Source organism: Tiliqua scincoides, chromosome 6, assembly GCF_035046505.1.
Source record: "Tiliqua scincoides isolate rTilSci1 chromosome 6, rTilSci1.hap2, whole genome shotgun sequence".
NCBI lineage: Eukaryota > Metazoa > Chordata > Lepidosauria > Squamata > Scincidae > Tiliqua > Tiliqua scincoides.
Genome location: NC_089826.1, coordinates 4,895,478 through 4,922,842, shown reverse-complemented (window position 1 = coordinate 4,922,842; position 27,365 = coordinate 4,895,478). Strand labels below are relative to the sequence as shown.

At 45.9% G+C, this 27,365-nt stretch overlaps 1 protein-coding gene across 1 annotated transcript in view; it reads right to left on the bottom strand.

Annotated features, from left to right (window-relative positions):
* The window catches only part of CTNNA2 (catenin alpha 2), a 459,234-nt gene that overhangs the window by 345,543 nt on the left and 86,326 nt on the right, over positions 1-27,365 (bottom strand). Inside the window, exons 4-6 of the mRNA XM_066632254.1 lie at positions 26,726-26,845; positions 20,960-21,226; positions 7,567-7,770 (exon numbers count right to left, since the gene is read on the bottom strand). Of these exons, the coding sequence (XP_066488351.1) occupies positions 7,567-7,770; positions 20,960-21,226; positions 26,726-26,845 (591 nt within the window). The remainder of the gene's footprint in view (positions 1-7,566; positions 7,771-20,959; positions 21,227-26,725; positions 26,846-27,365) is intronic.

Genomic DNA, 27,365 nt, shown 5'->3' with positions numbered 1-27,365 from the left:
GCCCTTCTTGTCACACCCAGAAGTGACATCCCTACCATGTGTGATGTTAAGACCATGGTTTAAAAAAATGGAAAATTAAAACAATCTGCTGCCTCCTCCACTCCCAGCTCCCCTCCTGCTTGCTTCTCCCCATGAGACACAAGTGGTAATAGGAGTCTCTGACCACTCACTCCCCTTGCTCTGCTGCCTCCACCACACCAGCCACTTCCTGCTTGACCCCCCAAGCCCCCCCCCCACTGGGGCAAGGGGGGGCAAGCAGCTAGACTGTGATCCCCAATGCCCCTCTTACAAATATAATTATTGTCGCAGCAGTGGTAGGAGTGTTCTGAACTACAGTGAAAATAAACTAGAAAATGTGATCAATAACTTTGAAACAACCCATTACAGGATTTCGATTTATCTGTTCAATGAAAAGTTACTTTGACATTTTCCATCCAATGGCTCTGCTGCTTCAAAGTTTTGGATAAAGGGAAAGCCTATCAGGGAAGCCTGTCAGCAACCTTCCAACCAACAAAGTTCACCACTACACTAAGAAACTAATGCTTGCAATGTGCAACTTTAGTATGAATCTGTGACAAAGTCTTTGGCTAAACAAATCTAGCTCACAATGCAATCCAATGAATGCTTACTCAGAAGCAAGTCACGCTAAATTCAATGACGCTTACTTCATAGTAAATGAATTTAGGACTGCAATCTTAATTGTTTTTTTAAATTGTCAGCAGATATTTTTTAGTCTTAATTTTCTAAGAATTCCCTGAAAAACCAGCAGCACAATACTGTGATCAATTGATATGATGCTTAAAGCAACAGCCCATTTAAATGATGAAAATAAAATACCGATGAAAATAGTCTGTTAACAGGATTGAACCAGAATTAATACCAGCAATTCTAAGTGTTTACAGACCACCAGAGAAATGGTTGAGCACTGGCTTTGATAAGTCTCCATGAAATATATCCATTCAATGAAAGTTATATTAGAACATCTCCCTGTGACCTCTCTGGGCAGATGTGGCCAGGAGATGGAAGGAACCATTACAACACTGATCAGTGATCTTAGGTTACTTCTAAACAGAGGCTTTGTGACTGCCAGGGAAGCAATGCAGCTGCTAAATTAGGACCCAATCCTTTGCACTGCGGTGTCAGCGTCACCAATCTGGGCTGTCGCAAAAGTGGCATAAGGTGCACTAATCACAAAAGCGCATTAACAACATGGTCCCGAGCCCTCAGAACCACCAGAGGTGAGGAGAGTCACCATTTTGGAGACGCTGCAGCCCTGGGAGCTAGGAAAGGGCAGGACCGGGCTGCCTGTATGACAATAAAGCACCACACACATTTAAATATCAAAGATTTAAACTGTAAAGATTTCTTCCAAGTAGCATCAGGAAATAAAAATAACTAAATGCTTCATAAGGAAGAACATTTGTCTTTTGCTGTCACAAAGGCTTGCTCATAAAAAAAGACATTGTAAGTTACAGAAGACAACAACCCATCAGACCATGAAACTTCCTTTGTAAACACATTTTAGTCTTAGATCTTCCACCAAAAAGCAATAATTCCATGTGGCGAACTGGAAAGGCAGCCATGCCAAAAAGGTAAATCTCCCTTTATTGAACCTACTTCAATCCCACCCACAACTTGTGTGTGTCTGCGCACGGACTTCAAGGAAAGTCTCTTTGCCAGAGAGAAAATTAAGAGGGAGAATGGTGTGTTGTGTTTTATCAGGTGACAGTTAAGATGTCTCTGCAAATGTCTTAAACGTCACCTGGTAAGACACAGCAAGCCATTTCTGCCTCTTAACTCTGCACCTGGGAAAGAGTTTTCTTGAAGTCAGTTCCATTTGGCTGAGTGGTAAAAGCTATCTGATGTGTTAAAAAATACCAGCTGCATCCACAAAATATAAAACTGAGCCACGAGAAGTCAAGACACCGCAATTCCTTTTCTTTTTTTTGTCTATTGAACGCTATTGATTTTTGCAAGGAGGATACGATAAATATGCCATTCTTTTCATGCATTTTTACATCCAATTTAGGAATGAGGAAACACAAAAAGTAGGTTGGGTGAAGGATAGCAGCAAAAGATCAATCTGAGATGCATTCTATGTCTACAGCACACAATTCATTTTGGAAACTGGAAAAACAAAGAAAGTTCAGGACATGAAATAGCATAAAATTTGCACCTGAGAGTGTCAAGAAAACAAATCAGATCAATGCCGAAAGAAACCTAAAATACCCTTGTGGAAAATCATTCAACTGCATGAGCCATGGTTTTGTTCAAGTAGAAAACGTCACAGTATTTAAAATACACCCCGTGAAAAGGATGAAGAAATTTCTCTGTAGCATACCAGCTGTGAAAATGACCATTATGCCATGCATTCTAAGGTTGCCCACAGTAGTACAAAATAACCACTGATGTGTTTTGCCCAGTATCCATTATTCAAATTTTGATTCAAATTTAAAGATATATTTGCTATGATGCACCACTGAGGGTGAAGGTTATCCCTGGTGTCATACAGAGCAGATTCTAAGAATAATGCAGTGTACCATGTACCTTATTACCAAATATTGTGGTCCCCCACACTTAGAAATCCTAACCACTGCATTTGAAATATTTGAAATATTTCACTGTGTGCACTGCAATAATGACAGAGATTACTCAGTATCTCTAGGGAACCCACACAAGTCTCACTCACTAAATAGCTCCAATTAGACTGTTAACAAATAGATATCCTTTATTTATGGTTCTGCTGATTCCTCACACACACAAATCCAGTTTCCCCACATTTGTTAGAACAATTCAAAAGGGAAATTGTGCTTGGAGAAGGAAGAGGACATGATCATTTAAGACCATACTTGACTGTTATATCTTGTGTATCTCTAGAAGAATTTTATCAGTTTTGTAACAGAAGGGCTGCTAGCGCGCCTATATGGTGTGCTAGCAATGATTGCCATGCCAGAACCCCTATCAGCCAGCAGCAGGGCTTTGCTGCCAGCTGATTGGCTGGCTGGCCTGAGGGGGCGGGACAACTGGGCTAGTCTAGTGCGCAGGCGCTAGACGGAGCTCAGTTCCGTTCCTGGAAGCGACTGAGTAGGTCGTTTTTCCAGGAGCGGAGGAGAGACTGCCCCACGACGGGGCTTGGAGCACGGGGACCCGTGCTAGCGAGCTCCCGTCATTAGGGCAGCGGGTAGCCTCTCCTGGGCGGGTGAGCTGTGCGCTCTGCACGCTCCGGGGAGCGGCGAACGCGGCGCCCCCGTGAGCGACGACAGCGGGGGTGGGCCGTTGTGCACTCTGCCTGCCGCGCTCCGGGGAGCTGCGGGTTCACGCGAGCGGCGGCTGCTGGGTCCCCCAGGGTCCGTGAGGGGCGGTTGACACCCGTGGTGGGTGGCCAACCCATGGCCCTTGCCTGGGGGTACCGGCTTGGCACTGCGTTGCGGCGGCCATTGGGGGGGTGCCTCATGGCGTGATGCCATTTTGGGCTCCTGCCTCGTGGCACGCTGCCATTTTGGGGCTCTTTTAAACCTCCTGGTGGCCATTTTGAGGGCTATTACAGCCCAAGGGTTTTCCTTCACAGGGTTGGGTGGACCTCCAGCGGGCATCTGGCAAGCATGGTGTGGCAAGACAACGTGCTGCTGCGGCCTTCTCTGCAAGGATCATGCCCTTCCTTGGGCAACTATACTGTATACTCCTGTGAAAACGAGAGCACGGGGGTGGTGGGCCCTCTTTGGGGATATTCACTGGGGGTGTTGATATGGGTAAGAAAGTCCAGAAGTCGGGCGGTAAGGCCGCCAAAAAGGTGGTCCTGGTAACGCCCCCCCTCTGCTCCCTCCTCATCGGATGATGAGGAGCAAATGGCAGAGTTGCAGGCCTTTATGGCTCGCTACGACGCAAGGCAAAAGGAAAAGGCTCTTCGAAAGGCGGGGCAGGGGGACGGGGGCTCCAGCTCTGGGACAGTCCCTGTGCCCCGTAGGTCAGTCAGAAAAGGTAAAGGGGCCTCTCTCCCTCCCCAGCAGGTCTCCGCCCTTGACGATAAGCGGGTCACTGTCGAGGAGGGTGAAGCGCAGGATGGCAGCTCTCTAGATGAGGTTGTTCAGTCAGTTAAAAGGCCTCAGCCACAGGCCTATAGTGGCAGCGGTGGGCAAGGTGAGCCGTGGGGTGACTTTGCTCAGAATCTTGAGCCGGTGTGGGAAGACCGGGGGGGCCATCCTTGGGCACCTAGCCGGGCTGCCCCAGATCAGCCCGGGTCCCTTGGGGGGCCTCCTTCTTTTTGGCAGGGTCCTAGTTACCCGCAGTACCCCTGGGCCCTGGGTTGGGCATATCCCTACCCCAAATCTGGCCCCAAGGCCCGCAGAACATCCCCTCCCCCGTTTTGCCAATACCCTGCTATGTCCGAACCTGATTTGGAACAGCGGGATTTGGACTGGGGGGTGGATTCTCTGGGATTAGTGGAGGAGAGGGAGAACCCTAAGGTTTCGTATGGAATCACAGCCATCCCTCTGGGTTCTCACCTCGCCTTATCTGTCAAGGAGAAGATATGGCGAGGTGACTTCGTGGATATGTTCAGTCTCCTGAATATTGAGCCCGAGCCCACCCCCAAAGTGGGAGACCCTGTGCGTGACGAGGAAACCGTTAGCCAGAGGAAGATAGACAAGAATTGGACCAATTGGCTGAAAGGGGTCATTGTCTACACTGGGGTCACAGTCCAGTTGCACCCCAAAAAGGCGGGGAAGCTGTTTAAATACCTGGACGTCATTCATCACGCTTTTCACGATCATGCTGGTGTGGCTTGGATGGCTTGCGACCATCATTTTCGCATCAGGGCCTTGCAGGACCCAGCTCTGGACTGGACTGTACCCCCGTGGGAACTCTGGGTGCAGTTGGTTCTGCCTGTCAGGGCGACACTTGGGGATAGGGCGGATAGCGGGCATTTGATTGCCCGTTCGGAGCCCGAACAGCCTACGGAATCAGGGGGTGCGCAGTGGGTTCAGAACCCTCGCGCATGTTTCCAGTTCAATGCCACGGGGAAATGTAGTAGGCAGGGATGCTTATATTCCCATGGCTGCGGTATGTGTGGTTCCAAGCACCCGGTCACGAAATGCCCACGGCTCAGTGGTCCACGGCAGGGTTTCCGCCCCTTCCAGGGGGAAAGGTCCGGGGGCGTACCCGCAACAGAGGTTAGCAAGGGGCCCAACGCAGATTAAGATTTCCTACTTAGTTACTGGCTGCAATTTTGTAATGATCGTTTTGCAGCCAGACAGTTGTTAGTGGGTTTTCAATTCGGGTTGGGTTTTCATTTTGAAAGGGGTTATTACGTGGATAGGGCTTTGCAATTTCTTCGGCGTTCGGTTCAATTTTGGAATGGACTGTGCGCTTTAGAGCGGGGTTGCAATCCATTGCCCACTATTTTGCACGGGCTGAGCATGGAGTTTAGTGCCATGTGTTCCTCAGCCTTTGAGTCCCTGCTGTATGGGTAGTGTTCAATGGGTCTTTTTGCCCGGGTAAGGGTTGGTTTGGTCACAACTTGGGCCCTAGTTTCGGGCCACTTTTAAAAGAGTGTGGGCTCAGTTCGGTCTGAGGCCTGAACTTTTGGGCTTCACCCAGGGCCTTAGGCCCACGTTCGGTAATGGAAGGGCCATGAAGGCTCCATGTCCAGCGCCAGGTTGGCGTGATGTGTAGGCGCCGTGAAGGTTCCATGGGCAGCGCCATGTTGGCGTGTGCAGCGCCATTTGGCGTGATGTGTAGGTGCCATGTAAGCTCCATGTGCAGCGCCAGGATTGGTGTGATGTGTAGGTGCCGTACCAGGTCACCGACCGTGACTGGCCATTGGGGTATTAGCACAAGGTTAGAGGACTGTGTCATTCCTCTTTAATCTTGCTTTATTCTGAGTAGGTCAGTGAGCTTACCTCACGATGTGCTTCTTTTTCCAACAGGTCCGCGAGGGAGGTGCCCAGCCAGGGTCTTGATCTGCGGACACTCCATAGTTTTTTGGGCACGGAAGCACGCCATGTCATCCAGTTTCGGCTCTCAGCTGGCGCTGGGTGATGTTGCTCACATTGACTGGCTGGCCAAGGGGGGTATGTGTTGGGGTCAGTTTTTCCCAGCCGTTTTGGAGTTCATCGCACTCAACCCCCTGCCACAGGTAATCGTGGTCCACTTGGGCGAGAATGACTTGGGCCAGAGGACGACCATGTCCTTGAGGCTCCAGGCCCGCAGGGATTTTACCTTGTTAGATAGTCAGTTCCCCTGGATCACTATCCTGTGGTCTGACATGCTGCCCAGGAGGGTCTGGCAGTGGGTGCGTTGTGCTAAAAGAGTCGACATGGCCCGCAAAAGGGTCAACGCTTACCTGGGCAGGGTCGTCACGGAGCTTGGGGGAGCGGTTATCCATCATCCCGGAATTTGTTTTGGGGATGCTGCTCTTTATCGTGGCGACGGAGTACGTCTTTCTCCTATGGGATGTGGGCCCTTTTTAACAGATTTGCAACAGGGCTTGAAACTCTTTTTGGGTGCAGGGAAGGCCAAGCGCTAGGCTGACCTCCCCTTGTGGCGGTAGAAGTGCGGGGTGGGTAGGCAGAAGACCTTCTCGGTGTCCAATCTAAACCAGCAAGGGCAGGGGTGAACCAGAACCGCTCTCAAGATGCTTGACCGGCTCGGGGAGGCAGGCTGGTTAGCCCCTTGTCTGAACTTGGGGGCCTTGCAGGGGTGACCTGAAGGCATAGCAGTTCGGCTGACTTACCCTCTTCGGGCGACGGTGAAAGGCGGGCTTAATAACTATTGAGCTACGCCTGGTGTCGGGTGGACGCCCTATGAGATTGGGGGACGTAGACGGCTAGGGCCATTTCCCCCACTTAGAACCCCGCACTTAGGATGGGTATTGTTTACCCTGTTTTGCCTTGTTGCTCTTGTTGTAATTCAATAAAGTGGCCCATTTTAATCCCATACCTGTTGTTGGCTGATTTATTTGAGGAATGCATGGTAATGTGAGCTCCTCAGAAATGTATAAAAATTGGGCAAAGTATGCTGCTAATATAAACACAAAAACAGTAGTTCTTCCAATACACTTTGTACAACACTTCATCTTAAATTATATTGGTGGAAGGGAGGAAGTTGTGTATACAAAGAATAGAAAAGCTTGGGGCTTGACCGTGTGTCAATATGGTACATTCATTTGTTAGAGTTATAACTTACTGTTCCTCCAAGACGCTCAGAGATGCTTACATATGGCTTCTACTTGATGTCAGGCAATGCACAGTGTGAAAATGCCATAGATTGTGCCTTTACCATTACCTCCACCATCACCTGGACTACCTCTGTGCCTCCGCCATTACCTGGACTACTAATCTCAAAGATGATGTTGAATTATCTTCATTGGGTAGCTTCCTGACAAGAGCTTCCTCCACTGGGAGCTCCCTCTGTGAATGGAGGCATCAGTCAGGATGTCATTCATTGTTTAGAATTCTGGAAGATCAGAGCTGCAATGATTTTGCCAAGTATCTAAACCTCTCACCCCATTTATGAAACAGTTTAACAATCCATAGAGAAAGAGGAAATTAAAAGCAGAATTCCACTTACATTATTCATGTATTCACTAAGCAGGTCCTGGAGGGCCTGTCGTACAGCATTGCACTCTGCTACGATTCTTTCCCGCCGGTCATCGCGCGTACAGGAGGAGTCTGCCATGAGCGCTGCACCACTAATAATACTCTCCAACCTCTCTTCAAGAGACGGTCGGAATCGAGCTTCACTGAACGTCATGGGATCTAAAATGATCTTGTTCTGGAAAACATAACAACAGAGATCATTAAGAGCAAGTTTGCATTTTTTTTTTTAACTTTAGTTTTATGAGCAGACATGGAGAAGGGATCCCCCCCCCCAAAAAAAAACAGTTCACAAATAACAGTTGCAACATAAGTACAAACAGCAAATTTTGTGTAACTGACTATCTACCAATTTGGCACGGTGTGCAATAGGGTCACCTCAAAAGAATCCCGATCGCCTAATTAAAAGGGTGATCGGAGTTTGTTTGGCCTGGCCTGGGACACGAGAGTCCCTCCCCAAGGGGGAGTGGAAGGGGGCTGGGTCTAGCAGCTACGGCAGGCCTTTTTAAAGGGTGCGGGACCCAGCCCCTCTTCCTGCTTTACACGTGGGCACCATGGGAATACCCGCCTGCCCGCCCTAGAGGCAGTCTGAGTCTAACTGGTCGCCGTTTGGGGCCGGGTAGGAATTTTTTGCTGCCTGCCAAGATTGACCGACGGGCAGGCAGTTTTTTCGCCTACCCCAGACTGTCACGGGCCAGGGGGTTGCACCCCCCCCCGTTTTCGAGCTGCCATTGGTCACTTTAAGAGGGAAGGTGGTGCGGGTTAGGAGGCGTGAATGGGACTTTGGCATGCACCTTCAGGAGGCATAGGCAGGGCAGAACCCTATTTCAGTGCTCAGGGGCTCGGCGGCACGAGGACGTAGATGGGGCCCTGGCCGGGACCGCGGGGCACACCTCAGAGGCTCAGCAGCTCGAGGTGGCGCAGTCTGCGGTCCGGCTGCCTTCCCCTTAAGGGACAGACATGGATGAGACGCGCCGCCCAGGAGCGGGGCACGACTCGGAGTCGGGTGCATGCCCGCCTGGGGGCAGAGGTTTCTGGTACCGCCCAGAGGTCCCGACCCGCACCACAGGGGCTTTCGCTGCCTCGGATGCTGCAGGTCTCAGCCTCCTCTTCTCTTGTTAATGTGAAATAAAGTGGCCCTTTCTCCCATATCTGTTGTCTCGAGTGTTCATTGGACAGTGCCGAAACAAATATTTAGTGCCGATCACGTACAAACGTTTCACTTTATTATTTGAGTCCTCCCTTCTCTCTACTCCCTGTATCAAATCTGGTAAGAGACCATATAACCCTACACAAAATTGCAAAAATCTTCCCCACCTCCCTCTCAGTATCTGACCTGACTCAGTATGAACCTGAGTGAAAACTGTGGTCCATGCCTTGGTCATCCACCTTGAAACACCACTACATTACGTGCCCACACTCTAATCTCAATCAGACCTCCTTTTAAGACTAGGGACAGAACCCATCTGGCCCCCAGCACAGACTGAAGGTCACCCCATGGCATCTCTCCCAAAGAGGCTGAGATATTAATGGATCCAACGCTCCCCTCACTTCAACTGAACTCTGCCTCAGCTAGGATCTCAGGAGCAGCAGCAGCGACCATCTTTGGTAAGCCCAGAATCTCATCTGTTTGGTCGACTGAACCCTACTCAAATCATGTGACATTCTCCTCAAAACCCTACACTGCCCCCCCAATTCTATTCAGCCTGCAGTACAAATTCCTTCCCTTATCTTTAAAGTTCTTCTTAGCTTTGTCCCATCCTGTCTTTTGAAACACACACACACACACACACACACACACACACACACACACACACACCCTTCCTGTCCATAAGGAGAGCAGCATACTGGTACAAACATACTGAGCTCTTGCTTTTGACTGGGGAGGAACATTTGAAGCTTCCCTTCAAACCTGTTTGACTGCAGAGGAGAGGTCAGCTACCATGGAAGCCTGCCAACCATGAGAAAGGATTAGATTATTTTGGAAGATTTTGAGGAGGAAAGAAAGGCTCTCCAAATCAGATGACTGAACTGAATGACTTTCAGAAACAGATTACACTCTGAGCCACTCAGATTACACTTCTTCAGCTTGCAGTGTGTCAGGACACAGAAGGAGCAGCACTGAGAAGTACAGCACAGTACACAAAGTGCAAATAATATTGGCTTTGGTGGGAACAATTTCCTTTATTTTCTAGCTTTACTACATTAAGGGCATTTTATTGTCACGTTAATGCTTTCTGCGGCCACTTGCAATCTGATTTGCAATACAGGCAAGATCCCAAATGGCACGATTTCTCCTCTGCAGAAGACTTGGTCTCAATGATAAGTGGTTTTAGGTCATCTGCTGGTTGTTTACTAACTCATGACAGTCTCTTTACACTTCAAGGTAGCAGCTACAAGAAAAAGTAAAGAAAAGAAAAGGTCATTTTGTACTCCTGTCTTGCAGCACTTGACTCACAGTGCCTGCTGCTCAAGAAAAAGGTTATAATCAAAGGAACCAGCATTAAGACAAACCTGTATGTTGGCATTGCACATAACTCTTCCTCTGTAGCTACAACCTGCACGTTTAACAGAAGACATACCACCGTGAAATGGAATAAAACAGGAGCTGCAAGACGAATGTGTCAAGCAACAGAACATGTTGACATGGTAGTTGGCAACCTTCAGTCTCGAAAGACTCTGGTATCGCGCTCTGAATAGTGGTTCTGGAACAGTGTCTGGTGGGCTGAAAAGGCCGCTTCAGGAGTGACAATCCCTTCCACACTGGGAGCAAGTGCAGTCTGTCCCTGGTCTGTCTCCCTGGCTATGGGCCTTCCTTCTTTGCCTCTTAGCCTCAGACTGTTGGCCAAGTGTCTCTTCAAACTGGGAAAGGCCATGCTGCACAGCCTGCCTCCAAGCGGGCGGCTCAGAGGCCAGGGTTTCCCACCTGTTGAGGTCCACTCCTGAGGCCTTCAGATCCCTCTTGCAGATGTCCTTGTATCATGTTCAAGATCAAGATGTCCTTGTAATATGTTGACAAGGTTTCCCATATCTTATAGAAATGCAAAAAGTCAAACTAAGATATTTAGGTCTGTGCAAAGCAATTTCAGCACCACTGGTAGCAAACAGCCCAATCCTATCCAATCTCCTCCACGACAATGCAGCAGCAAGAGCATGGGCTTTGGCGCACCCTATGGGGATAGTTGTTACATTGGTGGGCTGCTCGAGGTAAGGGGACAGTCTGTCCCCTTGCCCTGGGGTAAGCCCCAGCCAGCAAAATGGGTCTACTTGAACCAGCACATGATAAAACATTGGCACAAGTCTGAGCTGATCCATGTTGGCAGACTAGGGCTGGGAAGAGGGATAGGATACAGCATGGCTACCACCATTCCCGCCCCCTGTCTCATTACAACCACACACACTTGTAATGTGTGGAGGTTTGTAATGCGTGGAGGTCATGGAGGTTGTCCATGACTTTGTGTACCTTGGCTCAACGATCTCCGACACTCTTTCTCTTGATACCAAGCTAAACAAACGCATCGGTAAAGCAGCAACCACGTTTTCCAGACTCACAAAGAGAGCCTGGTCCAACAAGAAGCTGACGGAACATACCAAGATCCAGGTCTACAGAGCTTGTGTCCTGAGTACACTTCTGTACTGCAGCGAGTCATGGACTCTCCACTCACAACAGGAGAGGAAACTGAACGCTTTCCACATGCGCTGCCTCCGACGCATCCTCGGCATCACCTGGCAGGACAAAGTTCCAAACAACACAGTCCTGGAACGTGCTGGAATCCCTAGCATGTATGCACTGCTGAAACAGAGATGCCAGCGTTGGCTTGGTCATGTCGTGAGAATGGATGATGGCCGGATCCCAAAGGATCTCCTCTATGGAGAACTCGTGCAGGGAAAGCGCCCTACAGGTAGACCACAGCTGCGATACAAGGACATCTGCAAGAGGGATCTGAAGGCCTTAGGAGTGGACCTCAACTGGTGGGAAACCCTGGCCTCTGAGCGGCCCGCTTGGAGGCAGGCTGTGCAGCATGGCCTTTCCCAGTTTGAAGAGATACTTGGCCAACAGTCTGAGGCTAAGAGGCAAAGAAGGAAGGCCCATAGCCAGGGAGACAGACCAGGGACAGACTGCACTTGCTCCCGGTGTGGAAGGGATTGTCACTCCCGAATCGGCCTTTTCAGCCACACTAGACGCTGTTCCAGAACCACCATTCAGAGCACGATACCAGAGTCCTTCGAGACTGAAGGTTGCCGACAACACGCGCTTGTAATCAAGGTTGCTGTCATTGCTGCACATCTCCTAACTGGCCTGCCCCCTCCCCTTCTCCCCAGCAGATGACAATTTGGCAGGAGAGACTGCTGCTGTTCTGGTGACCACACATCAGGCTTGGAAAAATGGGAAATTTTCCACCTTACCTCCCCTTTCCTGAAATGTCAGTTACCTAGCTTACAGTAATAATAAACGAGATTTCAAATCTAAGTAGAACAACAACAACAGACAAGAACATGCTATTTAAAGTGGTACAGTCAGGGTTTGCAGTGCCGGTGCAAACTGAGAGATTACACCTTTAAAAGGATTATTAGTCAATAAGACCGAAGGGAAGCAGCTTCCTCTCACTTGCAAAGTCATATCAGAAAAGACTACTCTCAGGAAATGTAATGCCTGCTACTCATTTTAATGGTTAGTTTGCATTACTGTGTTTGTCTTATCTTCCCAGGGAAGTCAAGGCTGCAATTCTGTACAGCTAAGTGGGTACGTAAAGGAGATAAACAGACACACAGCAACAAGTGCCCCTGATATTCCTACCTACCCCAGCTGCTCACAAGGCTGACTAGAAAGCCACTGTTTAAACTGGAAAGATGCTTGCCTAGTCAGACGTACAAATGGCTCCAGCAGAAACCCTCAAGACCCTCTGAATGTGCACACATTGTCGTCACACATACCTACAGTTTTGTACATTTGGAACCAATGGTATTCTGTTGTTACCCATTTTGAATTGAAGGGGGGGATGAGCTACAAATAAACTAGATCCCAGTGAGTTCTAGCCCACCCAACCCATGCAACTGTCTGAAAACTGTTTTCTGCTCCTTAAAACAGAAACCTGGGTTCAGCAATTTTATTCTTTAGCCTATAAACAAGATGCACTTTGTCATTTTTAAAATAAATTAAAATGCATGGTTACAAACAGAATCTTGCTTCTAACACTCGCAACGTGTTCAATTGGTAACCTAAAGAATTCCTGCCAACTACTGACAGCCAGTTATGGAATGACTAATGTAAAGTGCTCCAATTCATTTACATTTGTAATTAATCAAAACCATTGAAGTCATAAATCAAAGCATGACAATATAATTCAGATTATGATTAATTGTCTTGAGGTTCATGGCTGCCAAAGTAAGAGAAAGTGAGCCTACGAGAGGATGGCCAGCAGATTTGATTTTATGGTCACGGGTAAATCTGAGAAAGCTACAGCCTCTCCCTCAAGTGCCACTTAAATGGAAAATGTGTCCACTGGCCAAGTTCTCTGAGGTCCAGAGCACCGAAAAGAACCAAGAAGAGCAGCCCTACTGCATCACGTCCAAGCCCATCTAGTTTGCCATCATGTTTTCCACAGTGGTCAACTGGATGTCTCTCTGAAGCCTGCAAGCAGGAGATTAAGGCATGTCCTTCTCCCAGCATTGCTCCCTGGCAAAATTACTGCAACTTTTCCAGTATCACAATCAAGTTACATCTTATGTTATGTGGGCGTCACGTTCTTGAAAATCAGTCCATATTTTTTAAAAAATGTGTAAATTAAAAATAAAAAGGAACACAACCAAAGCCAGCCAAACATGCTGGAAAGCCAGGAAGTTTACTGCATTATTTTGAAAAATTAGCATGCATAAATTAAGTTTCAGTATTAATTTTCAAAGTGCACTATTTAAAAACGTATAAATCCAAATCGTGTAAAATGAGAGGAACCTCTACACAATTTTCTAAGTACGATCACACTCTAGTTCTCTATAAAAGCATTACAATATTTGTCGTTTTACTTTCAAACCCTTTCCTAATGACTCCAGTATGGGGTTTGTCTTTTTGCACAGTTGTCAAACACTGGATTGATGTTTTCATTGAATTATTCACCTTAACTTCAAGATCTCTTTGGTGGCTGGTCACCTTCAGCTTAAATTCTATCTGTGAATAATGGCATGGGGCTTTTTTGCCCGAGTGTGCATAACTCTGCACTAAATTACACTGAACTGCACTTATCACTTTGTTGCCCATTCATCCAGTTGGGGATATTCTTTTTGGAGCTCTTCTCATCCATTTTCATTCTCACCAACCTGAAGGAAGGGCCGGGCCAGGGGTGGGGGGCTATCATCTGCTTCTTCCAAACAAATTGGGCAAGAGGATCCTGAAGTCAAACCTCTTCCATTCCCAGGATCTGCCCACCCAGCCTGCCTGTAAATGGCAGGTGGAAAGGGGGCAGCAATGGAAACAGGGGTGGTGAGAGCAGGGAGCGGGGCACACTCATGCAAAAACAAAGAAGGAGAACAGAAAATTTGAGTACCAGTACAAGTGCTACGAGCCTAAGGAAAGAACCAAAGTATTAAACTAAAGCTATCAGGTGAATTATCTCAGCGCTCTTGCTAAAAAGGGACCTTTCCAGCTTACTTATGTGGGTAGGAGATTCTATGTTGCATCACACATACCCACAGAGAGAGAGAGAGAGAGAGAGAGAGAGAGATCAACTAATGATAACACAAATGTTACAGTTAGTTCAGTCCAACCACATCTCACTCATGCACCATTATTGTTTGAATAAAGTCATCTTTAAATGTGAAGTGAGTAAGTCCACAAGCACAGAGCATTTTACTACTGATTTAGAAACAAATGTGTTCTACACACACTGTCCACTAGATGTCACTATGCCTCAAGAAATAACACAATCGTTATTCATACTATACAATACTGCAGTCTGAAGGCCAAACTATCTGTTCCATGAAGCCAGATGCCTTTTTAAAAAGCAAATTTCTGCTCCTAAGGCTTCCAGTCTAAGCACAGGAATGCCAAGGGATAGGCTGCTTAATCCTTTTCTTTGCTGGACATTTTTTCAGGTCCAAAATCTCCCCTAACTCTGAATAATTCAAGAGGTGTCTACTAGGAAAACAGTTAGATGGGGTTAAGTCTCATTTCTTGCCTTTCCACTGCTCAAACTGGCAACCTTAAAGGCTGTTTTTGGTTTAAAAAAAAAAATCAACAGCAAGAGAAAGGATAGATGAGGCTGTGAGTACTGCATAGTTTGACAGTTAGATTACTGTTGATTTTGTTTCATTATTTTGCTGCTCCACAAGTGTGATATAGTCTAACAAGATCAGATCCAGACATATGGTCAACACTAACCAATTAATTTGCACTTGCTTACTTGCTTAAAAATAATAGTAACATAAATTGCTCCACAAAAAGGCCAAGGCATTAGGATAAACTTTTCACATATTCATTTCGTTCAGAACCAGAACCTGTTATTCAGGCCAACATTGACCCCATATTTTTAACCACTCGTGCTCTTTCTTCTGTACTCCCTTGATCCCATCTTTCTCCCTCTCCCATGAATGTAAAGAGCAGCAAAGAGAAAATGGTAGTGGAGTCCAGGACATGGACAAAATCCCTAGACTGTCTCGAGCACCCAGCTTCAGGAACTAACATTCAAAACTGGGTGTCTACTGCACAGGCAATTGGAGGGCGATCTCCCTGACCCTGCAAAGCCAAGGCTGCTTGAATAGCCTGGTACATAAAGGTGAGACAGGACCCCTCCCTTAGCTTCAGGTTTCAGTGATATAGGGCACAAGCCTAACCAGGTCTACTCGGAAGTAAGTCCTAATTTGTTCAATGGGGCTTACCCTCAGGAAAGTGAGGTTAAGATTGCAGCCAAAGTGACTCTCCTCCTAACCTATAGTTTCTAACAGTGAGACACCACTCAAGATATTTTCTGTGTCACTAGTCTGTAGCAGTCCTCTAATTTGTAAAAGGACACAACCAAAAGGATTTTTTCAACAACACCACCACCAGAGATTTGTCTTCTAACTCATGCCTGCTGTTCCTTGTCTGTGTTCATTTTCTTCGGGAGACAATACTGCACTGCTGAAAAACAATTGCTCGTATTATATCAGGTTGTAAGTTACTGAATAACAGACTGCACAGCAAAAGTTTCCAAACATGTGTTACAAGTTTTTTTCCATCTTTTCTCCCTCCTATGATTTTGTCCTCAGTTTTCATTTCAAAATGTGCTCACATTCAAGGAGAATGAGTCTGAAGGGCCATATATGTCAGTAAACCTGCAAATAACCATAGACTTTTTCTACTTCTGAAATTCAGCAGTTATGAGCTATGAAAGAAGCAATTCAGTATTGCTCCTTGCTCCTGCATTTCTCCTGCCAACAGTCAGCCTTGCACAAGTGTACATTTCTATATCCATCAGAGTTTGAAGGGAAGCCATTGAGACTAAAGGCAAGATCCCCCCCGCAACTGACTCCCTATATTGCAATCCAAAGAGGTAACAATCAGTCACAAAATGTATGACATGAAGGAGCCAACAGAGCATAAGGTACTAAAGAAAGTGACATACAACAGGGAAAAATGTGTTTGGAACTACTTTTAGGCAAAACAATAACTTTTAATTTAAAACCCTGAAAAGGTAACTCGTTGTTCAAAGCTGAAATAGGGAAGAAGCTATTGAAAACCAGACTAGCACATCTGTGGAAGACTGGGCAACGCACATTTTAAAAAAGAAGCTGAAGGCTAGAAGGGACAGAGGTTCCACAAAAAAGTAAATTCTGTACATGGTTCATGCGCAAAGCCCCATGGAGCTCAAAAATAGGAACACCAATTACAAGTGCTATCACTAAATAATTAGAAAATGAGAGGCTTGTTATATTTTGCATGTTTTAATATTACCCCTTGGGATGCGTCTTTTTTTCCTCCTCCCAAATGATAAAAAGGTCACATTTACATTATGTAAAGTTTTGTAAAGGTCGCGGTTACCCGATGAATGCACCCTGCTCTTTGAGCACGCTTCACTTTATCAGACTTGGGGAGTCAGGGTTAGTCTGCTCTCTTCTGCAGTATATGTATCCATTTACAAGACACTAAAATCACTTCCAAGAGTCAGGACAGTTTAATCGAGACCAAGTAATTGATTCAATAATCAACTTTTAAGCATGCACAAAAAAAAATTGCTATTGGGGCCTTAGCTGGCCTTGACTCCCACACAGGCAGAAAAGCAATACTGCAATGAAATATACCTCAGTTTTTAATTGGAATCTAAGTAGTAACTTCAGGGTAAGGACATTTTCTTTTTTTTTTGCATCACAATAAAATTGAGTATTTCTAGCAGAGATAATTTGGATTATAACTATAAGGAAGAGCCAAAATGCCGCCCTCACCGTTTGCCACCCCATGCACAGGCTGCAAAATAGGGGGCAGATTTAGATGATATGGGGCAAAGTTTTCATGCCACTCACCAAGTAACATCCCCCCCCCATAATTCTTTATTGGCATATATAACACATACAAGTCAAGGAAAGAATGAATGATAACCTAAACTTATTCACAGCTGAATTTCTTTCTATGCAGCTCTGCTGCAAGAAGACTACCACCCGACTGACATTATCCATTGAAAATTCACTTAACATATCTGCAGAATTGGGAAACCCCCATCAGCTTCCATCATAGAGTCCAGTATGTTGATTTCTACTGTCCTTGTGCTAGTCACTGTTCACACACACACAAGGATTCTTTCCACACAGAAAGCATGGCTTCCTAACTCCAGTGTAACTCCCACAGTGTCCATCTTGAAGACAAATGAATGTGAGGACAAAATCAGAAAGCAGTGTGTTCTCACTGTGGTGTCTCCTGATTTGAAAGTAACATTCTTACCTTGAATATACTGGAACGAGCACAAGATGCATTGTTGCAGAACTCTGCATTCCTCTGACTTGATTTCAAGATAGACACAGAGTTGAGAGTACAATTAAGTAGCAACTGTTCCTCTGTCAAGAGGAGGGTTTAGTGAAAACTTCCCTCCTCTCCAATTTTAGACAGAAAAAAAAATCCTGAGAACATTTGGCTCAGCTCTAAATATGAGCAGTTAGCTTCAAATTCCATTGTAACAGTTGACATACTTAGTAACGCATTCTGGAAAAAAGGATACCCTACGATGAGCAACTCTGCTATGAGCAGTAAGCTCTAAGTTAGTGGTTCTCAAACTTTTTAGAAGTGTGTAATATACTCCTATAGGAAAATAGTGGAGGGCATATAATCAATAAGAAAGTATAGTTCTATAGTTCAGTATATAGTATAAGAAAGCATAGTATAGAATTACATTTTCAACACCTGCATTCATCATGTAACATGGAAGGTCAAAATTAAAAAGGGTCTAAAACTGAAGATTTCAAAATGCCGAATTTCCATGCAATTGATGTCTTAACAACAACTTATTATTGTTCAAAATATTCATTAATTATTTTTAATAAATAAATAATTTTAATAATTAAAATGTAAATAATAAATTTATTATTAAATAATTTTAATAAATAATTTGAATAATTACACTTATTATTAATCAAAATCTTTATACCCTGTGCAAGTATACAGTGTGTACAAAGTGGTATAACTAGCTAAACAAACAAATAAATAAATAGTTCTTACAAAAAAGATGCAGAAGAAGCCACCAAAAACACTGCTGGAAAAGACAGCAAACTGGGGTGAAGTTTGACATTTGCTTCCCCCCCCCCATTAAATATGAGGGCAACACTTTAAAAGGTAACTCTTTGCCCAGTTAGCAGGTAACATGGTGTATTCTATTGAAAAATAGTCTTCCTTTTACAGTTGATTGAAGTTTTTCAAGTCTATATAAATGGTCTTATAAAACCATCTCTTATCACTCTGACTAGCACTGACACATAAAATGTGTCAAGAGCTTTACAAAGAGAGAGAAGCGTGGCCCAATCCTGTCCCAATTTCCAGCACTGATGCAGCCACAACAGAGCCCCAACATAAGAGAACAAACATTCCCTTACACTGAGGATGACTACTTAACTGCCCCCCCCAATCACAGGATGCAACATACACCCCGTAGGCATGCCCGCATCAGTGCTGGGAATCTGGATCGAACTGGGCCCTTCAAGTGTTTCTGAGACGCATGTTCTAAGTTAACCATATAACAGGCTTCTTCGTTTTGTGACGTTACCACTGAGGCTTCAGTTCTTCAAACTTACTTCCCATACCTCCCTGCTGCTTTCAAATGTTCTGTCCATCAAACAGTGTTGTGCAGCATGTCCTACTCCTACAAGGGAGTTGGGAGCACTGTAAGTGTGTGCAGGAGAAGGACTATGGCAGCAACATGATTCCTAGGATCACACTCCTACAAGGGATGGGACAGGTATTTATTTATTTATTTATTTACAGCAGCCAGCGCCGAAGTTCTGGGAGGTCCGGGGAGCCTTCCACAGGGCTTCCTGCACCTCCAAACATATTAAAAAAAAAAAAATGGACACTTCTGGTTTCACAATGAAAATCAGGAGTGCCTCCCCCCCTTTTTTAGATGTCTGGAGGTGCGGGGAGCCCCATAGAAGGCTCCCCAGACCCCCCCCCCCAGACTCCAGCATTGGCTGCCACTAAGTAAAAAATAAAACCCTCCCATCCCCAGCAGCAGCGCAATCCTGGGGATCGCACTGCTGCCTTCCCCCCTCTTCGCCCCTGAAAGAGGCAGGGTCAAGTGCTTCCCCAACTGGTTGGTCGTGACCCACCAGGTTGGGAACCACTGGTATAGTATGAGGCATGTTTCATTTAAAACGTTCTCACTGCTTCATCCCAGAAGATTTCCAATGCCCTTCTCATGAAATTCCTGCAAATCAAACTTCACATTGCGCTAGTCTCTTTGATCACTTTGCTCCTAAGGCATATTAACCAATCCCAAGTATGAGATCAGAAAAAAATAGGCTCCAGACAGAAACATAGAGAAAGACTTCTCCCCATGGAAGAGAAGCACGGTGCTTGTTTAAAAGATAAGCATTACAAAGTGGTCTTCAGGATACCCCTACAGCAAATTGTTTATGGATTTAAAGAAAAAGGAGGCAAAGTTAGCAAGACACTTACGTTAGAATGTGTTGTGTACATAGAAGAAGCATCAGTTCATTTAGTGAAAAGGACAATTGGTTAACATTTCCCCATTCACTTAAAAAAAAAACCTAGTACATGCATTTACAGATTATAACACGACAAAATGATATTTCACTCCTCCCCCATGCAAAAGTATGAAAAGTCCATTACCTGCAGTGAGAAGAATGCAAATATAATACAGAAATACAGAGTATCTGCTGGAAACCCCTGGCCCCTGCACAGTGCTCTCCATCCCATTTGTCACTGTGGTTATTATCACACAGCACAATGACCCTCGTTGGAGTTCAGTACAGTCCTTTCTGGATAGCATCAGACTGGCATCAGCTTGAAACTAATAAACATCAGGTGATTTCACAGAGTTTAAAATGTGTAGAGTCTACTACAATGGGGAATTTTATTGGGGGGGGGGGTGCTTCAGTTCCACAATAGGATCAGACCAAGTTCTACCAAGTACTGTATTTTCTCTTTCTACACAGACTTTGCAGCAAATCAGATTCTTCTTGATCAATCCTCCTTGCTAAAGCAAACTGAATACTGCACTAAAAAAAAAAAATTCAGCCCTGTAACATAATTAGCAGAACCAGATTTAATTGGGCTGCCCATCACCCCTAAAGCTGGTCACTTGATAAGGTTTTGCTGACCCAAACCAACAAAAATAAGAGTTATTTATCTTTGTGAAAGTTCACAAAAACCGAGTGCAAACACTGGCTGCAAGAACTGACATTTACTCAACTCCAAAAGTAAATGAGCATTTAAATGTAATGATCACATAAGAAGAGCCCTCCTGGATCAGGGTCTATTTAGTCCATCTTCCTGTATCCCACAATGGTTCACCATATGCCTCAGGGAGTCCAGAGATACTTGCATCTTGTTACCACCTCCCTGCATTTAGCATTTTATTTATCCTCACACTTCCCAATGAAGACACCAGCCTGTGGCTTGGGTTTAACTTGGGCCACTTTATTAAATGCAAGCGACCAATTTTTAAAACACAAAACCTACTGAACACACTGTCCCTTCCTCGCCAGGCTGGGGTAGGCTTCTGTAACACACAGAAGCTCCTTGTTATGTTGGCGCAAAGTAACAAAATAACTCTGGACAAAATGACACCAACAGTTTTGAGGTTCCTGGGTACAGTCTGGCAAAATGCAGAAGGGACACCTTGGGGGGGGGATTCCCTCTTACTTTGCGCGTAAGGTCTACAAAAGCCACTTACGTCGAACTCATTCAGTGCTGCGGCAAGCTCCCCAATTCCAGTGTGCCCCTTGTTTTCATCTGTTGGCGAGGTGGCCTGAGCAGCATTTGAAATGCCAGCAATTGCTTCTTGGACTTGCTTGAAGACGTAATCCCTGTTGGCTCTGGTTGCCGCTACATCGGGGTGGCGAAGGAAAGCTTGGGAGGCCGTATAGAGCATGGTGGCGTTCTTCTTCAGGGCACCGCGGGCAGCTGCCATTTCGTCTCTACAGTGTGGATCCTTCAGTTCCTGTGCCAAAAGAGAGGTGTATATAAATATATGATATTTACACAACATACAGCCTAGTGGTTTGGCACATGCCCGAAATACCAATCCAATTCATAGTCTCCCTCTCTTTCTTTCTTTCTTTCTTTCTTTTTAAATTAAAAACTTATTTATTATTTACATTGCTATCTTTATTGTATCAAATATTATAAAGAAAGATATTATTATGTATGTTTGTAAGCCTGTAGTAAAGTGGAAGTCTTTAAAATTCTGTGTTAGTTCGATATCATAGTCTCCCCTTCATCCCACAAACTCAGCGCAGCGTAGGCAAAATTTCACCTCTTTAATCCTTATAGCTGCACTCAGAGCGCAATCCTAACCAGATGAGCCGCTGGTGCATTAGAGCTCCTTGCGCCAGCAGAGGGTGTTGCAAATGTGCCGTAAGGCATGTTGGGACACCCAGAGAGCAAGCAGTGCTGGCAGGGAGGCCTGCACTGTCCCGCTGATGCTGCATCTAAGCCCCCAGCTGCCAGCGGAGGTAAGTGCAGAGCTGTGCAGTTCAGGGGCCGAGAGAGGGTGGTGGGAGGATGCTTAGAAGGCAGAGATGGTGTGGGGAGGGTGGAGCAGGCCTCCATCATATCCTAACCTCCCTCCTGAAACTGAATACCCTACGCAGGGCTGCTCGGACTCGCGCCACCTGAATCGCTGGCACTGATCCAAGTAGCCCCATAGGGCAGGCTGGTGCATCAGCGCTAGTTAGGACTGGGCCGCTCATCAGCTCAGAACTGAGCGGAAGTCCAAGTTGAATAATCTAACCATACAGGTTATCTGGATGTGGATGGCTAGGGTTGTGATAAAGCTGCTTCAAGATGAGAGCAGAGGGGATTCAGAGCCAGAACATAAAGCATTTTTATGTTGATACATTTAAGAGGTCAAATGTGGTGGTTCAGGAACACATGGGTCTCTGGGAGGGCTCACAGCCAGCAGCATATGCAAGGATACCAATTATACAAACCGTGACCTCCACACAGAAAAATTATACAAATAGATGCGGTGAGGGACTGGGCATCCTGCAGAGGTATCTGGTCATACAACTAGTGTCCCTCCACAATCGCCATCCTCTGCACTCCCCCAGAGTTATCAGATAAGGACTTTTAAATGTATGAACCAGCACTAAGATATGGATTTTTTTGGGGGGGAAGGGGGGAAAGGTCCTAAGCAAGTGTTCCACCAGAAACATAAAACCTTGCTGGAATCAAAAAGGCAAATGATGAGGTGACAAAAGTAAGGATTCCCTATTAATTGGATGTGCACTCAAAATCTTGGGCAACATTCACCAACAGAATTGGACTTGACAAGAGCACCTTGTCTACTTTGTCTATGGCTACTACTTTAAGCATTGCAGAATCTAGGAACAAAGATAGCACCACCTTGAACCGTGTTTGATTATGACGCTTGCATTTTTTTTTAAACCTTTTTTTTTACTGGACAGAGTGAGTCATCTTTTGTAAGGCCTCCCAAGATTAGCAACGCTATTGTGGACACATAAGTCCGGTCCTCATTAGGAACAGGAAAGATCTTCATTTTCTCAGCAGCCTACCAAATAGGGATCTTTGCAGGAAGAGAGCTTTTCTATACCCAATCCTTGCACAAATTTGTTAAGAGCTTTTGTAATTGCATGGCCTAATTTTCAGAAGGGCAAGCCCTTACTTTCTTCCACTGACAGCAACGCATTCTATACCCAATTTGAGAAGGAAGCCCTGAATAGTTTAAAATTTGATTTAAGAACATTCAGAGGGCTCTGATTCCTTACAAATAACGCCACTGCTTTAAAGAAGGAAATAAAACTGTTCACAGCAGCAGCAACCTCCAACAGAACAACTCAAAATTCCACTCTAAATGAATAGATCAAAATTCCCTTTAGATAGAAACCTTCCACTGTATTAAATCACTGTATTAAATTTGCCTTTAAAAATGACCCTGTATCTGCAGGGGGAAAAAGCAACCCTCCTTCCAAGACAAAATTATACAGAAGATTGGATTCACCCTCAGGGTAGTTTAGTTCTCTGCATGGGACTGAATAATTTGGGGACATCATCCAGAAACTAGCAGAGTACATGACTGTAAACAGAAAGATAAGAGCTACAGACAGGTGTACTTCCACACATGAAGTGGGGTTCTCCAAGGTGTGTAACTTCCAGGCACAGAATATGAGCTTTGATTGCTTTCCCTAGCACAGGGATTTTTTCCTCTCTAGCTCAGATTGTAACCTGCACTAGAGGACACCCATTTTTGTCCCAATGCTTCCAGCCCTTCTTCCAAATTGAGTGTTGGGCGGGTTAGGACAGACAAAAGAAAATATTTCTTTACTCAGCGTGTGGTCAGCCTGTGGAACTCCTTGCCACAGGATGTGGTGATGGCATCTAGCCTAGATGCCTTTAAAAGGGGATTGGACAAGTTTCTGGAGGAAAAATCCATTATGGGGTACAAGCCGTGATGTGTATGCGCAACCTCCTGATTTTAGAAATGGGTTATGTCAGAATGCCAGATGCAAGGGAGGGCACCAGGATGAGGTCTCTTGTTATCTGGTGTGCTCCCTGGGGCATTTGGTGGGCCGCTGTGAGATACAGGAAGCTGGACTAGATGGGCCTATGGCCTGATCCAGTGGGGCTGTTCTTATGTTCTTAACTACAATTCCCAGGAAGCCTTGCAGGTCTCTTGTTATCTGGTGTGCTCCCTGGGGCATTTGGTGGGCCGCTGTGAGATACAGGAAGCTGGACTAGATGGGCCTATGGCCTGATCCAGTGGGGCTGTTCTTATGTTCTTAACTACAATTCCCAGGAAGCCTTGCAGGTCTCTTGTTATCTGGTGTGCTCCCTGGGGCATTTGGTGGGCCGCTGTGATATACAGGAAGCTGGACTAGGTGGGCCTATGGCTTGATCCAGTGGGGCTGTTCTTATGTTCTTAACTACAATTCCCAGGAGGCCTTGCAGGTCTCTTGTTATCTGGTGTGCTCCCTGGGGCATTTGGTGGGCCGCTGTGAGATACAGGAAGCTGGACTAGATGGGCCTATGGCCTGATCCAGTGGGGCTGTTCTTATGTTCTTAACTACAATTCCCAGGAAGCCTTGCAGGTCTCTTGTTATCTAGTGTGCTCCCTGGGGCATTTGGTGGGCCGCTGTGATATACAGGAAGCTGGACTAGATGGGCCTAAGGCCTGATCCAGTGGGGCTGTTCTTATGTTCTAAACTACAATTCCCAGGAGGCCTTGCAGGTCTCTTGTTATCTGGTGTGCTCCCTGGGGCATTTGGTGGGCCGCTGTGAGATACAGGAAGCTGGACTAGATGGGCCTATGGCCTGATCCAGTGGGGCTGTTCTTATGTTCTTAACTACAATTCCCAGGAGGCCTTGCAGGTCTCTTGTTATCTGGTGTGCTCCCTGGGGCATTTGGTGGGCCGCTGTGAGATACAGGAAGCTGGACTAGATGGGCCTATGGCCTGATACAGTGGGGCTGTTCTTATGTTCTTAACTACAATTCCCAGGAGGCCTTGCAGGTCTCTTGTTATCTGGTGTGCTCCCTGGGGCATTTGGTGGGCCGCTGTGATATACAGGAAGCTGGACTAGATGGGCCTAAGGCCTGATCCAGTGGGGCTGTTCTTATGTTCTTATGTCAAATGTACCTAGCTGCAGAGCAGGGACAGTTGTGGTAGTAAGGTCCCTCTCCCCCTCCTTTGCACTCTCCCTTGGTTGACTAGCACACTGCAACTGCAACATCCCAGGCAGAGGTGGAGAGGAGGTGATTAGGGGGTGACAACACCATCAAGAGAACAATGAGATTCCCGGATTTATGCTCAAAAAACATCTTTGGCTGATGTTTTTGGAAAATAACTGAGTTTGCTGAAATCAAACCAAGCAGGGAGATATACCCACCAGGGGTGGGGTGTTGCGTAAAATCTGCTTCATGTTGCCCAGAGTTCCTCATCATGGCAGCTGCATGGACACTGGTGCAACAGCCAGAAAGCCACACACCACCGAGTATGGTGCACGCACACTGCACCACAGGCCAGCTGCCAGCACAACCCCGTCAGCAAAAAGGGACAGGGAACAGGGTGGCATGGGACAGGATGAGACAGAGCAGTGGCTGCTGCACCCCAAACCCCTATCTAAGGCCAGTCCTGTGCAGCGGCCAGGATGTTCAGGTAAGTCCGACCCCTCTTACCCCCCTCAACTGACTTCTCCATCTGGACAGCCTGAATTTCTCTCTGCCCTGCCAAGAGATGCCACTGGCACCAAAAGGCTCAGCTCAAGACCCCCTCACACCTGAAGCGGTATGCCAAAAGCTGCCCTCCTTGCCACGTGATGTGCCAGCCTCTGTTCCTCGCACTCTCTAATGCAGGAGTTTCCAAACCCCGGCCCAGGGACCAGATGTGGCCCATGACAAGCCTCTATCTTGCCCACGGCCAGCCTCTGGTACCCTGTAAGCCTCTGCCCCGTTCAACCAAAAATGACCAGAACTGTGCTCCAGATGTGTCCGGGGGTGTTCTGAGCATCAGGGAGGCCATTCGTCTCCCCTCAGAATCCCTTCTAATAAAAATAACAATAACAATAATAATAATACAGGTATTTATATACTGCCTCTCTCGGTCCTCAGATTTCTCCTCAGACTTTATTCAAGGCGGTTTACAAAGGCAGGCTGTTCTAAATCCACTTAGGGATTTTTACAATTGAAAGAAGGTTCTATCTTTCAAGAACCACAACATTCAGGTGTTTCATTCCGATCTGGCTTCACATTCTGGCCTCCATCCTCCCACGCTCAGAGCAGATGGAATAGCTTGGCTGCAGCTTGTCAGCTGCTTCAAGGTCTCGCTGTTCACAGTGCCGGTGGCCTCGAACTGGCGACCTTCGGATGTTATCTTCAGGCAAACGGAGGCTCTACCCTCTAGACCAGACCTCCTTCTAAAGGCCTAAAAACATCACTTCCTGGTTTTCCTGTAGGCTTTCTGAGGCTCTCTAATGTATTTATTTAAATTTTATATTTAAAATTTATTTATTTTTCCAGCCCTCTACACCATGCCAGACATTTGATGTGCCCCTCTTGCCTAAAAGTTTAGAGACCCCTGTTCTAATATTTTAGCTCCACACGCTTCTCATCTTCCTTTCTGTACTCCTTTTTTTTCCAAATCAAGGAATGGAAGGAGGAGGTGGAACAGTGGGCATGAACAGACAAAGATGAGTGCCCCCCCCCCCAATCTGCTGCCTAAGGTGATGGCTTCAGTTAGCCATATGGATAGGCCAACCCTGGATACCATTTCCCATCATCTTCTCTTCTTAGCAATGATGTAGGAACCTGAAAGGGCATGACAGAGGAGGGGAGGTTGGCTGTGCCCAATCAGTGCCAGGAGAACCACGGCCACAAGAGAGTTCAATGTTCCTTCAAAAAAATTGTTTCCCTCTTTTCATTGCCTAAAAATAAATAAAACAGAGGGGAGTATCTTGGCTCCATTCTAGCTTATGGAATAGCTACCTGTTGTCTTCTAGCAGCGACGTAGTTAAGTTTCACCATCTCTTTTCCAAACTCTTTGAAACGGTTTGCAAGGTCTTGCTCGTTTGTGGCATTCTTCACAGCTTCGAGTGCTTCTTCTACCTGTAATATAAGACAAAGCAAGAGAGAAATAGACTTAAATCCAGGCATGATGATTTTCAAACCTGCATTTAATAATAATAATAATAGCAATGATCATCTTAATTACTTGTAGAACACCTGTTGAGTGTGCAAAGCACATGTATTACAGTACGTTAATACGTTAACACACTTGAGGGTAAGTACTTTATCCCCAAATGAAAGACGGGGGGCTGAGGTGGGATGGCGTGCCTAAGGGTGGCTAGTTCACAGCGGAGGCAAGATTTGAACCAATCCCTTAGCTGCTAAGTGATGCAGCATTTAGAACACACCTAAAGCAAGGCCTTGGATTCGAAGAGGAATTTAAATTCTCCTAAAGTGTAACTTGGGAAGCCTTTCCGGGAGCTAGTGCTGAAACAGTAGAACTCTTATAAGACTTGTATATAAATCTTCTAAGTCTTATATAAGACTACTTATATGCAAGATGTCGTTTCTAAGCGATTATAAAAAACACACTTTCCAAATAGAAAAAGTAATTATGCTT